We start from the raw sequence: 15,291 nt of genomic DNA on the forward strand, positions 1-15,291 counted from the left end.
ATCATCTGAGTTACAAAAAGATTTATTACTCAGTCAATAGACTCATTCACACACATCCTTAAAAAAACAGCATTTTGTCTGGCATCCAAGAGATCTGCCTCCCTGGGGGCAACGCACCACACTAAGAAGAGGGGACTGAGAGGAACCTCTTGCTTTTACGAAACGGATGTTGCAAAAGGGGGATGAGACGGAGACTCTCCCTTCCATTGGCAGGTTCACAGCCATTCAGCTCTTGGCTGAGCTATTTCAGGAAAGTGTGCACATGTAAATGGTAGACCTGCCATTTTTTAAAAACAACATTTAAAAAACAACACTTGTTGTTTTTTAATCCATGTACCATGTACCCTTAGCAAGCTTTCATGTGCCTCCCAAGGATATGGGTCCTCAAATGTTAAGTCCACTACCTTGGAATGTCCCCACTGGGTTGGGAGCTGAGTCTGAGTGGAGCTGGTGACCCTCGACAGCTGGGGCTTCCCTGACGTCTGCACATGACATTCTCTAAGCTGGGTTTTGTGGGACATTAGTGCCCTTGGACATGTCAGTGATTCCTAGTGAAGACTCCCAGGTCAAAAAAAGGTTGGGGAGATTATTAACGAGCGGGATGTCCGGAGTGTGAGTGGGAACCTCCTTATTTCATGCCGCAAAAGAGCGATATTAAAATGGGTGATGTTGAGGAGAGCAAGAAGATTTTTGTTCAGAAGTGTGCCCAGTGCCATACTGTGGACCAGGGAAGCAGGCGCAGGACTGGGCCAAATCTCCACGGTCCTTTTGGGCAAAAGACAGGTCATGCCCCAGGATTTTCTTACACTGATGCCAACAAGAACAAAGGCACTCCCTGGAGAGGGGCTATGCTGATGGAGTATTTGAAGAAGCCCAAGAAGTGCATCCCTGGAACAAAGCTGATCTTCGCTGGCATTAAGAAGAGTTCAGAAAGGGCAGCTTTGGTAGCTTATCTCAGAAAAGCTGCTAATGAGTAATAATTGGCCACTGCCTTATTTATAACAAATGTCTCGTGGCTTTTTTTATGTGTACCATATTTAAATTGATCTCATACACCAGAATTCAGATCACGAATGGCTAATACAATGTTTCTTTTGGGTAATTCTGATTTAAATAATATTGGCTTGTGGTTATATGAATATAATCAGCTTTTTGAACTTGGATGGTAATTTTGATTCAGCAACTGCTATCACTCTTTTCCTCTTCAAAAATACGATTGGACTTTATTTGTAATATTCGACTTTTCATAGAGATGGTGAATGCTGCCTCAACACCAGTAGGAGATGGGTTTTATATTTAGATTTATGTAACTGGTTATATTAACATGTTTAAATACAGAGGAAATCCCTTCACTGTTTATTAGAAAAGCAAGACTTGCTTGTTTCAAATTGTGTTCATTAGCCTGTTAAAAGGCAAGGACTGAAGATAAGCTGGCAGACTCACTTTATCTTTTTGGTCCTAATTATGCCAATTTAATTAAAATGTCCTATATGTAAACTGTTGCTTTTTACTTAATGAAAGGCATTTTAGTGTGGTTTGTGTATAATATCAAATGTAGAATATTTAACATTTCTCATATTTTATAGATGCTCTATAAGGTCAGATGCTTCTAAAATTCAGCGTGACAGGGTATAGTAGCAAACTGTGAATTCTTTAAGTCAGACTAAATTATAATTCAGGATTGTCTTGAATAGCTATTCAAAAATGACTATAAAATTACTATATACATGTGATTGGTAATGGTGTTTTCGCCAACTCACTAAAAAGATTAAAGTAGAGGAGAATATATCATCAACACAAAATTGTAAATTATGTGATCCATAAGGCTTAGGAATTAAAAACAAAATCACACACAAAAAAAGTTTGGAAAAACTCCCTACTATATTTCAACCTCTTAGAGATTTGCAATAAAACCTGAATATTAAAGGCTAAAGAAAACCGTTTCACTTTGTTTAATGCAGAATTTCCCAAACTTGATTCTCCCAAGTCCTTCCTCTCCCCTCCAAAGACTACACAGTTACATATAAAGGGAGGTCAGAAATGTGCCACAGTCCTGAACCGCGCCCTCAGGCTCCTGTGTCTTGCCTGCGCAGCCTGACCCACAGGGACACTCCCGAGGGACGAAGACCTGAGATTGGTTTGCTTCCATGGACCCTGTTACCTACTTAGGCAATATTATCTTCTGCTCTGGTTTCCTACTGATGCTGTTTTTATGTGAGGTTTTTTGTATAACAGGAAGGGTCCAGTGCAATTGACTGGGCAGCACCCACTACAGCCATGTACTTGGAGGTGCCTCCTAAGTATTATGAACAACTCTCAAATAACCCCAAGTGGATGGTCAGCTTAGTGCTTCTTCAGCTGTCTCTCTGGGTCCCCTGGTCAGTGATAATATGGACCAAGCCAAAGCAGGATTATAATCAGCTGCACAGTAAAGTCAAACTCCAGACGTATGAGTGGTGTGTGTGTGTGAGTGAGTGTGTAAGAGAAAGATTGTGTGACTATATAACTGTCTTTCATTACACACGCAGCCACATGGATTTTAACCATCTGGTTTGCATTTTCCATCTCATGGCAAAAAATGCAGAATAAACTATATAACAATAACAGGATGAGCATGCAAATGCCTAGTGTCACAGGTAGGGAGAGAAGCCTCCTGAGATGTTTATTACATGTGAATGAGGGTCAGGTGACCTGGCTTGGGTTATGCTTTGGGACATCTTATCTCTCTAATACACAAAATTAAGTCCCTGCTATCCTTTCCCTTCACTCACCAAAAAGACTACAAGTTAGAAAAGGGTCAATATTTTATGCACAAGTCCTGAACATTTTGGTTAGAGTGGAAATACAATTACACTCTGCATTCTTGACTGGAGCTCAAAATTCAAACAAATCAGTCAATACCTCCTGAAAAAAAATGCTTGAAGAGTGAGCCTCCAAGCACCTTGTTTCTTGGAATAGAGGAACCATGGCGCATTTCTGCTTGTTATTCACTCTACGCACCTGCTTGGAACAAGCGAGTCTGGTGGAAGCAACGACACGGATTACTGGCCCCGTCTCAGCCGGAGTCCGCTTTGCCCTCTGAAAACCTCTGCTCTCACCTGCGAAGCTGGAAAATAACTAATGAATTTTTATGAGCTTCCACAAATGCAGGAGAACAAAACTCTGAATAGCTGGAAGAAATGAGATAAGGACCCAAAATGAGCTTTTGATCTTAAAATCGCTTGAGATTTCTTGGAGAATTATCCCCCAAAATCCCTTTTATGGAAAGACGAAGGCAGCAGAAATCAAGTGGTTTGCCTGCCTTGTAAGAGGGGGTGCGCAGCCAAGGTCTGACATAGGTAAGAGCTCTCAGCACGGTGGGGCTCTGGTGCTAAGGGGCTCAGGCTCAGAGAAAGCCACCCCCGAAAAGCAGAGGAATAAATGGCATGAAGCCAGACCATCAACTGGGTGCTTATCTCAAGAGGGGAAAGGGTTTTCTACACCCACAATCACCAATCTGTCCCCATCCTGTAGGGGTGGGGGCGGGGCAGGGGGAATAGGTAATGTGCTATCAAGGGCTCCGTTTGGAAGTTGATGCATTATCTTCTGGTTAAATGTATCAGGTGTGGAGAACAGCTGCAGTGGGTTTGAAAAAGAAACAATGTTTTCCTCTCCATCAGCTCTTTCAGGCGGCAGCAGCTAAGGGTAGGCAGAAGCAGAGAATAAAGGTCTTGCTCAAGGGCATTCTCTGATCCAAACCCACAGCCTTGCATAAATCTGTCATTTTGATTCCGCTGCAGAAGCAACCGCACACCTGAAAGGTGGAAAAGCAAAATGGGTCCAGGTGTTACCCTGGCTGTGAGGCAGGGTGGAGGGAAACATTCTTGGTCATAGTCATGGCTGCAATGAGCCTTGGTGGGGGAGGGGGACTGGAGCGGCTCCCATTTTCAGCCTGTAAATATGGCTGTGTGATGGAAGTCTTACTTATACCGGGCAAACAGGGCAGCCGGCAGGACGCTGCAGCCCTGCATCCACATCGTCCGTCTCCCCGGTCAGTTCGTGATGCTATCGAAATACAGGAAATGCAACTGTGGAGGCTGCCGGCGGTATTTAGATGCTTGAATAAGCGTTATCTGTAGGAGGACAGAATTCATGGGTCAGTTCTGTGCCCTGGGCTTTGAGAAGAGAGACTTTAGTAACATGGGGTAGTAACAAAACTCTAGACATTGGAGTTCCTTTAAACTACTATTCTGACTCTTCCCCAAATGAACCTCAAGTATTTATAATCAACTTATTTTTTTCTCTTTTTCTATCTACAAATAGACTGCAAATCTGATTGTTTGCCTGGAGAAGAAGGAGGATCCTTCTCTCATAGCAGGGCCACTTCGGTGCTGATGTGGCATTAATATAAACGGATCCCCACCACCTGAGCCGTGGCAGGAAAAGTCATGGGCTGTGGTCGAAAGATTCGGGCCTTGGTGGCAGGCAGGCCAGCTGTGCGCAAAGTCCCGCTCAGATGTTCCCCTTAAACTCTCCACCTTAATTATCACGCCTCGGAAGTGGGGCCGATGGCCTCACCTTACACAGTTGCTGTGAGCGCCGGAGGTGACCGTGCAACACACAGGTGTGCAGCAGCCGCGCACATGGCAGCCGTCGCTACTGGTGTTATTGCATTATCACTGTTCTTCCAAAATCATGGAAACTCTGTCACTAATAGTGACACTAGTCTATTAAGGATAAATTATAGATATTTGCAAGGCCAAGCTGGGGTTAAAAGAGGAGGCTGACTGCTAGTGGAAGTGGTGTACCTGGGACAGGTGAACATCAGTGCCCCAGACCCGGGGAGCAGGGGTAGGGAGGAGCAGGAAGGACAGTAGCAGGGAAATAATGACATCATTAGACTGGACAGGAAGGTCTCAGCTGGGGAGGGGCAGACTTCGGGACTGAAACGTTTTGCCTGGACAAGACAAAGCAGAAACGGGCTGGTGCCAAGGACTGTGCTGCCAGGGACAGGGCACAAGCAGGCTCATCTCCCAGGTTCCTCTGGTGGAAGGCGTGGAGCTGCTCTCCTGAGGCTAAGGCTAGGAGGGCCCCAACCATAGGGCTTCAGGCATAGCCTGGGAGGCACAGACTACTGGGACCATATGCCCTTCAGACTTTGTTGACTTCCACCTGATTTGATCAGATACCTGCCATATACATGTTTTTATTTATAAGTTATTCATCTGTATTGATAATGGATAAAGTATGACTTAGATTAAAAAAAAAAAAACAAAGAGATCTGCTGTACAACATTGTGCCTATAGTTAACAATACTGCATTATGCACTTAAAAACAGGTCAGAGGGTTGATCTATGTTAACTGTTCTTACCACAATAAAAAAAAAATAGGAGTTTCAATTTTTCCCAGCCCTCAATGGATCTACTTGTGCACCCAATTTTGACACTTTCGACACTCCTGGCCCCCAAAACAGGACATGGGTCAGAGGACAGATCTTTTCCTCTCCATCCTCAGAAAGATAACTCATTTTTCTTCCTCTAGTATCAGCAGGCTGAAAGGGGTGCAAGTAGAATTTCTTCTTTGTTTTGTTTTGTAGGTCAGAGGGTTACAATCGGCAAAAAATATCTGATAATTGATTTACATAATAAGAGCACACAGAGCCCAAATTTATGCTTTTGAGAAAAACTGGAAGTGATAGGAACAGACGGATTACTGCTTTTTCAAGTAGGAATGTTGATTTCTGATTCATTTGTCACTTACAAACCTGAACCTGACACTTTATCTGTGCACCACTCAGACCAAAGTAAGAGCTGCCTCATTTCCCCCTGGAAGCCCTGTGGGCAGGTGTGAGGGTCACACAACTCATGGTGTCTTCTGGCACCATGTGGCACAAACCACAGCCAGGCAGCATGTTCAGATCAAGGGAACTCTGCAAAAGTGGGCCTCACCCGGTTTGCCTGCTCTCAGCCCAGCTTTTGCACACTGCATCCATTCCCTCTCTTCACCACGGTTCCCCACTCCCTGGCTCTCTGCAGGATCTCCCCCGACCTGGAATGCTTTTGTTCCTCTCCTGCAATCCCCCTCCGCTACTTATCAAATCCTACTCACCTTATAAACTGAGCTGAAGCTTCTAAAAATGGATTGCTTCCATTTTTTTGGCCCCCCACTCAATACAATTCCAATAACTAGCTGTTTGCATTTCTGTCTCTCTCAGCTTTGCTTTGAGCTCCACGAGGGCAGTGATGGCATCTCAGTGGTCTTTGCTCCCCTAGACTAACAGACTGTCTTAGGAGACCCCAGCATTAATTGTTAAATGCTTTTCTTCTCTGCCTCACTGTGTTTTATCTCCTGCCACGCCGGGAGTGTCCACCTCTTGCTAAAGAGCATTTTTCTCTTATGCTGTACTTTGGCTATCCATTGCCATATGATAAACCACCCCAAAACATAGTGCTCGACAACACAATTTAGTACTTCTCATGATTCCGTGGGTTGGCCGAACTTACATCAACAATTCTTCAGTTCCCCGTGGTATAGATTGTGGTCAAGTGTGCGGCTGCGTTCAGCTTGGGGGCTTAGCTGGGCCAGAACAGCCAAGCAGACTTCACTCAGATGACAGGCAGTTGGTGCTAGCCATTGGCTGGGGCCTCTGAGTTCTCCCCGACGTGGCCCCTCTTCCTCCACAGTCCAGACGAGCTTCCTTACAGTGTGGCAGCCAAGTTCGAAAAGAGAAGAAGCTGCCTATGCACCACATGGCTTCCCCTGCAGTCTGTGGGCCAGAGCAAGTCACAAGGCCAGCCAGATTCAACAGGAGGGGAGACAGAATCCACCTGTTGATGTAGGGGAAGACTGTCTATATAGGGAGGGGAGAAATTGCTGGTGGCCAGCTTTAAAGACAATCTCCCCACCCTGACTAGTTCTTATGGTGATGCTTTCAGTTCTACTGAAGGATTTACTTCACTCCAATGTGCTTGGCAACTTGCTAGCTACCTGACTTACTCATACACAAACTTGATATAGGCTCTCTCTGTCTTTATCCTGAGCTAATTTGCATTCTTCCTGCTAGATACCTGCCTTCCAGTCTCCACATCAAATCCTTTGTTTTGCTGAAACAATTGGGGATGGGAGGCCTTTAAAACCCTCTTTGACTGGGAGCAATCACTTCCTCTGTGGAGTCTAATGTAGAAAAAAGACACCTTAGTATGCAGAAACTTGAATGCTTCCTGCAGAAGATCATTAAACATTTTCGCCAGGAATATCACATGGAGCAGTAGGGTTTCGTTAGTAAATTTTTGTATGAATAAAGGTAGGCTAATCAGTGCAACAACAAACCCCACAATTTCAGTGACTTAACACATCAGAGTGTAATTTTTACTCATGTAACTCCCCGACATGGGTCCAAGTCAATGGGACACTGGGCTCCATGCAGTCATTCAAGAATCTGAGGTAGTGGCAACTTTGCCACCATTGACCCATGACTTCCAAGGTCATCCTGGGCACTGACATCTAGTTAGTAAAGAAGAAAAGCATGGGAGATTTTTATAAGTCAGGCCTGGAAATGGGGCAGATCACTTCCTCTCACACCAATTCCATTGAGCACATCTCAACCACATGGCCAAATTCAGCTACAACAGAAACCAAGAAATGTAGTGCAGTTGTGTGCCCAGGAAAGAGAGGAAGCAGGTTCAGCAGCCACAGTGTCTCCTGGACCATATAAATTACACACACAGTGTTACCTATTCCTGTTAGTACAGAGCTCACACTCATTGTGAGCACTCAGACCCAGGAAGAGAAGGGCGAGAAGCCTATAAAATTAAGGAAGGGGTGAACACATTTTCCCTCAACTTTCCCAGAGTATGGAAAACATCTTTCCATACTTGTGCACAGCACCATCTGCTGCTCAGAATTAAAAGAGGGAAAGGAAATTGCACTGAGTTGGGGATACCAGTAACCGGGCTAGAAGAACAGAATTGAGTACACGCTCTGGGAATTTAAGTGTTTTGGTAACCATAGGAGATTAGGGAAAATTCATACAGCAGTTGTCTTCATTTCATAGACACTAACCAAATACTGTGAGGATGAGGGAGAGGAGTTGTTTGGTTGGTTTTGGCTTGGTTTACTTATCTGTGAAATTAAACAATTAAACAAGGAAGTAAACACAGGAATGAGAATCAAGACTATGTGAAGGTGCTTCTATAGAAAGGCAGCTGAGTACAGTGGAGCACTTGACTGGAGTCAAAAAACCTAGTACTGAGTCTCAGCGTTGTCGTTACCTGGGCTACAGTTTTCTCTGTTTTAAAATGAGGGAACAAGAAGAATTTTCTAGATCCCTTTCTGCTGAGTGTTCTAATTGAATCACGTATATTACCCATTATACAAGGCAGATGCAGCCATATGAATGCATCATATCCCCAAGGAGCGTGGCTTTTGCTTCCTGTTTTGAAAAATCCAAATCCATCTGGTTTGGGTTTTTTTAAGATTTTATTTATTTATTTTTAGAGAGGGGAACGACAGAGGAAAGAAGGGAGAGAAACATTGATGTGAGACAGAACTGTGGATCAGTTGTACGTGCCCCGGCTGGTGACAGCTGACTGGGAATCTAACAGGCGACCTTTCGCTTTGCAGGACGATGCCCAAACCAACTGAGCTGCACCATTCAGGACCCTAATCCATGTGTTTTGATTTTCATATCAGAAACACCTATTCCTTGCATTTAAAGAAACATAAATATATAAGAGATATATCCGGAAAAAGTCCAGCCATTTTTAATAAGAACAGTTTGCATGACATGGATGTAACCTACCAACTAAGGAGAGTGGACTGGGATGCACATGCGTGAACAATGATGACTTCATTGTGCCAGTCCGTAGGGATGGTAGACGTTGTCAAGTGAGCATGGGTACTGCATGGCCACCGAATGCAAAATGACTGAGCAAGTAGAGCAACGAATCTGCATCAAATTTTGCATTAAGCTTGAACATTCCTCCACAGAACCTGTGCAGATGATTCAGAAGGCCGCAGCTATGGGCAGCTGGTGATTGGCAGCTCCATCATGACAAGGCACCCACTCCTGCATCATGCCTTGTGCAGTATTTTGGTGAAATATCAAATCACCCAGGTAACTCAACCACCTTACAACCCATATTTGGCACCCTGCGACTTCTGGCTTTTCCCAAAACTAAAATCACCTTTGAAAGGGAAGAGATTTCAGACAGTTAATGAGATTCAGGAAAAAAGACAGGGCAGTTGATGGCGATTGGGAGGACTGTGTGAGGACTCAAGGTGCCTACTTTGAAGGGGACTGAGGCATCATTGTCCTATGAACAATGTTCCTTGTATCTTGTTTCTTCAGTAAAGGTCTCTATCTGGCATAGTGCATGGCTGGATACTTTCTGGACAGACCTCGTATGTATTTTTAAATAGGTAAGTAGATCTTCCTGACTTATTGGGAGTCAGTGATGACAGAAGAGCGCTTCTAGCTTGGTACAACTTGGTGGCTAATGAAATCCTGCAACTAATTAATAACAATAATAGTTAACCAACTTTTGAGCATCAACCCAAGTCAGGCACATTCTAATTGCTTTGCATAGATTATCTCAATTTTCCTAACAACCACTGCAAAGAGGACTAGTGTTGGCCCATCTTATAAAAGAGGAAACTGAGACACAAAATACCAGTGGAAGAACAAATTAGGAATGGGGAGGTAGGGAGGGCGTGGATGACCTTGTGGAGAGGACCCCCTGCGCCCCATTTCGCCCTCCACCTCCCGACGTAGAACACCTCCGTTGGGCTGTTCCACAGATGAGAAACAAGTTTTTATTGGTTAAGCCACTAAAATTTGGGAATATATTTGTTATGGGAATAACAGAGAGCTGATATCTTGCTCTAGCTAATTAAAACAGTGGGACAGAAACACAATAAATTAAATATTATGCATATTAAGTTTCTGAAATCTGGTGGTACAAATGAAAATGGCTAATAGGAACACAGTGAGAGTTTGTAGGGACACATGGAGTCATCATTAACATATGCAAATTCACCTGTGCATACCTGGTCTTAAATAATTTAATGGAGAGAGAGAAAGAATTATTTAAACTTTCTCCTGCCAATTCCCCCCATGGCTGGAAGCTCTACACAGATCGAGAAGTGTGCTTTTCTCCACATGGTCTCATTTCCCTTGTATATCCTCACAACATGAACATGTCACCACTCAATACACTGCTGGTCTTTAAAGAAAGCTTTCTTCCTATGCAACTGCTCCCGACGTGAGCCTACCGCCTTATCTCTTATTCAACTGAAAAAACAATGAACGAGGCTGATGTTGACAAAATGCCATTTTTATCTCAGACCCCGATCTTAGAGCTCAATTCCATACAAGATATAACCCTACTGTGTAAGTTTGGGAATTAATGTTCTCGAGATGACAGCTGATTTCATGAGAGAGGATTGGGTCGCCTGCGGCAAATGCATAGCATGCGATGAGGAGAGGACCAAAGGTGGCTCCAGGGAGGAACTCCGGCCTTCTGGAGGCGGGTGGAGAGGAGAAGTTGCACAAGACCATACGTGGAAAGAGGAAGGGATGTAGGAGGAGGGCCAGGAGTAACGAGTGCCGCAGAAGCCAAGGGAGAACAGAATACCAAAGACTGGGTTAATTGTTTCAAACTAAAACAAACGCACAAAAAGCTGAGGAAAGGATCGCCAGATTTGACGATAGAAAGATCATTTACGACTTTTGCCAGAACAATTTCAATGGACTCGCAGACATAAAAATCAGACTGTAATGGATTAGGAAAATGAACAAAAGGCGATGCAGAGGGAACATTCCCTAAGGAGCCCGGGAATGAAGGCATGCCTGTAAAAACTATTCAGCACTCCCGGAAGAAATCATTACTTATAGAGTTCTTTTTTTAAGGTTTTATTTATTTATTTTTAGAGAGAGGAGAAGGGAGGGAGAAAGAGAGGAAGAGAAACACAGATCAGTTGCCCTTCGTATGCACCCGGACTGGGACCAAACATGCAGCCCAGTCATGTGCCCCGGCCAGGGATCCAACCGGCAACCTCTCGCTTTGCAGGCTGCTGCCCAACAAACTGAGCCACACCAGTCAGGGCAAATAATTGTTATATTACTATAATTATTATTCATTTATAAATCATAATATATAAACTATTAATTTACTAACAATATTTATATTAATTTATGTCAATATGGCATTAACATGTGATTAATTTATATTAATAAATCTTACATTAATAATTTATATATTGATTTATAAGTGAATTATAATTATATATTAATATAATACCTCTCCAACCCACCTGTATTCCCATGGAACTTGCTCTTGTGTAACTTTCTCAACACCAGAGCTCATTACAATAGCTAATGTGGATTGAGCCCTTACTATGGGCTTAGCTGTTTCAGGTGCTTTATATGTATGGATTCATTTAACCATCAAAACAAGTTGTTTTTATGTCCACTTTACAGATAAGGAAACAGTGGCACATAAAGATTAAGTAACTTCACCAAAGCCACCCGACAGTACGTGATGCATTGTCTGGCACCAGAGCCTGGCCCTCTTCCATCTAGCATGGCAGCGTAGTAATCCCACCTGTCTAAATGCTCAGAGAAAATTCTGGTAAAATTGCATAGATATTTAGGTTTTGATGCTTTGTAGGATGTTGGCAAGAAGAGCTGGAGACAGAGAACAAAGTAGCTAAGTTAAAATTTCTTTCATGTAATGAGATGGGCAAAATATAGCTTAAAATAATATATCTAAATATAAATTTAAGAAATACAGCTCTCTTTGTTAAATAAAAAGTGATTTTTAACTAGATGAATCTTCCTCTCGGTCTCAAACAGTCCTAATCCTCTTCTTAGAGTGCTAATTGTATATACTTCATGTGTTTTATAACCATAATTTTAACTTTTTGAAAGCAGCTGGGTGAAATAAATATGGATCTATGGAAAAACAGGATATATATATAATAAACAGGTCCTGTCAAGAATTCCTATTACTTATCAACTTATGAAAGTAAAAATGGTCCAATGGGCACCAGAATATTGAAAGAAAACAAGAAGATCATGTTGCCGATTCAAGGACTTCTGGCTTCTCATCCTTTGTTTCTCCTGTGAGGACAGTTAACAAGATTATATTGTAATCCCTGGTCATGCTTTGCCACCCTGCTATCTTTAGTGTAGGCTTAGGGGTATTAATAACATTCTCACTTAATAAGTGTAATAGCAAGCTAATACCCCCCTTCCTCTCGAACACCCTGCTCAGCCCTCATTGCTCAGGGCTCGGGCAATGCCCCTCCCCCTCTACCGTAGCGGCCCCTCCTTCCCCAATCACACTGGCTCACGTTGATGTGACTTCCTTCTAAATTCCTACAATACTCTCTTTGACGTCACTTCTACAACTTCAGGACCGCCTGACGCTGTCATTCATATGTATGTGTATATATGTATTTATATCAGGCATTAGATAAATTATGCTAATACTTTATGTATACATGTGTAATATATCAATGCCTAATATATGTGTGCATATATGTCTAAACCTATAGATACAATAAATCTAATACCTGAGGTAGATATTTATCTCAGGCATTAGATATAAGTTCCTTTCAGACAGGAACTGAATCTCTTTATATTTACTATATCCTACATCACCAAGTACCATGTTATGATACCAAAAATGTTTTTTGAATTAATGTATTCAGGAGAGAGGGAGGGAGTGAGAAATGAATGAATGAATGAATAAATGGATTGTTGATCGATTTTGAAGGCCTTTCTGACTGATCAATTCTGCCTTTGCTTAGAACAATGTTTCTTTAGGAGAGGTCTTTCAATCTTCTGCATCAGAATCACCTGACAGGGTTGTTTAAAATGCAAATTCCTAGGCTCCACCCCCTATCCCTTTAACCTGAATGCCTGGAGTTGGACACAGGAATTTGCATCTTAACAACACCTCAGGTGATTTCAAATTTAAGAGCCACTGGTTTATCAGAATATGTTTAAAAGATATTTTTGGGTGATTTCTTGGAATAATCTGTATTAAATTCCATTCCCCTTCATAGATTTTATAATTCAGCTCAAATGGGTAACAGCCTGGGTATCATACTCTTTTTGTAAGAAATCAGCTCTCCTGGAAGAGAGGGACTCTTAGTTTTGGGACAACCAATGTTCTAATTTAATTGGAATTGTGTTAAATTGCAAAACCCATAATATTTGTATACTATTATGCATTATACATTATTCCTGTAACATCATTTCACTTAGGAGTTTTTTTAACTTGCAGGAAACCCTGAGAGAAGCAGCGTTCCTGGGGGCAAGTTATGGTAGCTTCCCAGCTTCCCAGTCTTGTTCTCAGTTGTCACTTGTGTGCACTCGTGGGAATATCTCATGGATGCTGTCCTTTGTCTTCCTTTTTGAAATGTCACTGGATAGGTGACTTAAGACAGACAGGGAATCATGTTCCAAACTAGCCCATGATCCTGCTCCTGCTCCAGAAGCAGCAATAAATCCTTCAGTGGGAAGGACACCCCTTCTTGTTTTTTTTTAGGGGAAAGAAGGGGAAATGAGAGAGAGAGAAACATCAATGTGTGTTTGCCTCTCGCGCGCCTCCCTCTCACCCCTAGTAGGGACCTGGCCCACTACCCAGGCATGTGCCCTGACAGGGACTTGAACCTGCGATTCTTTGGTTCTCAGGCTGGCACTCAACCCACTGAGCCACACCAGCCAGGGCCAGACTTGGTCTTTTAACGGGAGATTTTTAGAGCTTAACGAAGAGAAAGTGAATCCAATAGTTCTGCTGCTCGCACTCAACTTTGCCTTTTTCTTTTCTCTTTTTCCACAGTAGGGCTCTTCCTCTTTCAGTACCTAAAGCTTTAACTTCACCTTCCCCAGCAGGTACTGCATGCAGTTTGTGTCATTCCTAGTCTTTATTAGGGTCTTAAGAGAGAACACTAGTCTTAGAGAGAACACTATGTTAGTCCCTTGACATGAAGAAATTTCATTGAATTGGTTCTAGATGATTTGGTGTCTTTTTTCCTAAGCCTCCACTTAGAGGGTATTCATTGAAATTCAACTCACCTCTTAACTAGGACTACAAGAAATAGAGGAATAGGATCCTTTCTGGACTTCACCTGCAAACACTTTTAAACCGGGTTCCTAGTCTCATACTCAGTGGAGAATCTCTCTTTCTTTCGTCTTCTCCAACTTTTTTATTCTCCTTATATGTTATTCTACAATACTTTTACCTTTTTAAAGGATTTTTCCATCACTTCCATACTTTACTATTTAATCTCAGAAGCATGCGTGTACAGACGCACGAGCACACGCGCGCTCGCGCGCACACACACGGACTTCACTGTACCAGATCTGTGTCCAGCAGAGGCAATCATTTCCTTATCCATTTATTTTAATTTACACATCACACTAAAGCAGAGAAAAAGAAGGGGACTCAGGCAGTATGAGTACTTTTCTTAAGACGCTGGCCTACACATAAAAACGTTCTCGTTTTCCGGAATAGGAGCCAGTGCATCTTAGCTACAGCGGGTTCTTTGGTGCCATCTAGTGGACACAAACAGTAACAGGCTGGGAAAATCAGATTTGACGATGGGCATCACTGCACACCGGGAGCTGTTCCGAACAAACCATTTTCTGCTGGAACAATGCTTTATGTTCTTTTATAACAAATCTCTCCAAGTTCTAATAAATATCTAAGAAGTTAAGGGGTCTTTCCCGCTACTTCCTTCCCGTGTTTTTGTTTTATTTGGTTAAGTAAATCATGAGAACTCAGGGGCCTTGTGACAACCAGAAAAAAAAAAATAGAAAGCAGAGACCACATTTTCTTTGTCATTGTAACTGGCATCTGGCATTACGATCAGAGCTCTGAATTGGTCTGCTTTTGTTTGTTTTGTTTTTGTGGCTTTTTGAATGAAATAATAAGCAATTAATATCTGAGATGGAGAAATATTACACACCGACGTCTTTCCTTTACGGAGAGAGATTTTTCTAGATTTCCCAGTCTGGGTGGGTAGTTAATAAACTCACTAGGAACTCCTCCCCACCTCTAAAGTATTGAATCTGTTAAGAATAAGGAGAGGGGACACTACAAAGAAAACAAATCAATAGCAAACTCCAGCAGGCAGCAGGAAGGAATAAAGATTTTGTATCATAGATTTTCCATGAAACCTAACCTAGAAATGAAGAAAGATTAGAATATTTCAATCTTCTTAAAATTGATCATTAGAATATTCACTCAATATGATGGTTAATTTTATGTGTCAAGTTGGCTGGGATGGAATGTCCAATGG

General features: G+C 42.5%; 1 protein-coding gene across 1 annotated transcript; it reads left to right on the top strand.

Moving 5' to 3' along the window:
• Positions 1-659: 659 nt before the first annotated feature.
• Positions 660-977, top strand: LOC129084433 (cytochrome c-like). The gene has a single exon (XM_054590683.1). It carries the CDS (start codon positions 660-662, stop codon positions 975-977), a length of 318 nt encoding a protein of 105 aa, XP_054446658.1.
• The last annotated feature ends 14,314 nt before the right edge of the window (positions 978-15,291 follow it).

Source organism: Pteronotus mesoamericanus, unplaced genomic scaffold, assembly GCF_021234165.1.
Source record: "Pteronotus mesoamericanus isolate MK-2021 breed Mesoamerican mustached bat unplaced genomic scaffold, CSHL_Meso_final contig_130, whole genome shotgun sequence".
Taxonomy (NCBI): Eukaryota; Metazoa; Chordata; class Mammalia; order Chiroptera; family Mormoopidae; genus Pteronotus; species Pteronotus mesoamericanus.

Coding starts and splice junctions, on each gene's coding strand:
- LOC129084433 (XM_054590683.1), top strand. CDS start 660: ATGGGTGATGTTGAGGAGAGCAAGAAGATTTTTGTTCAGAAGTGTGCC.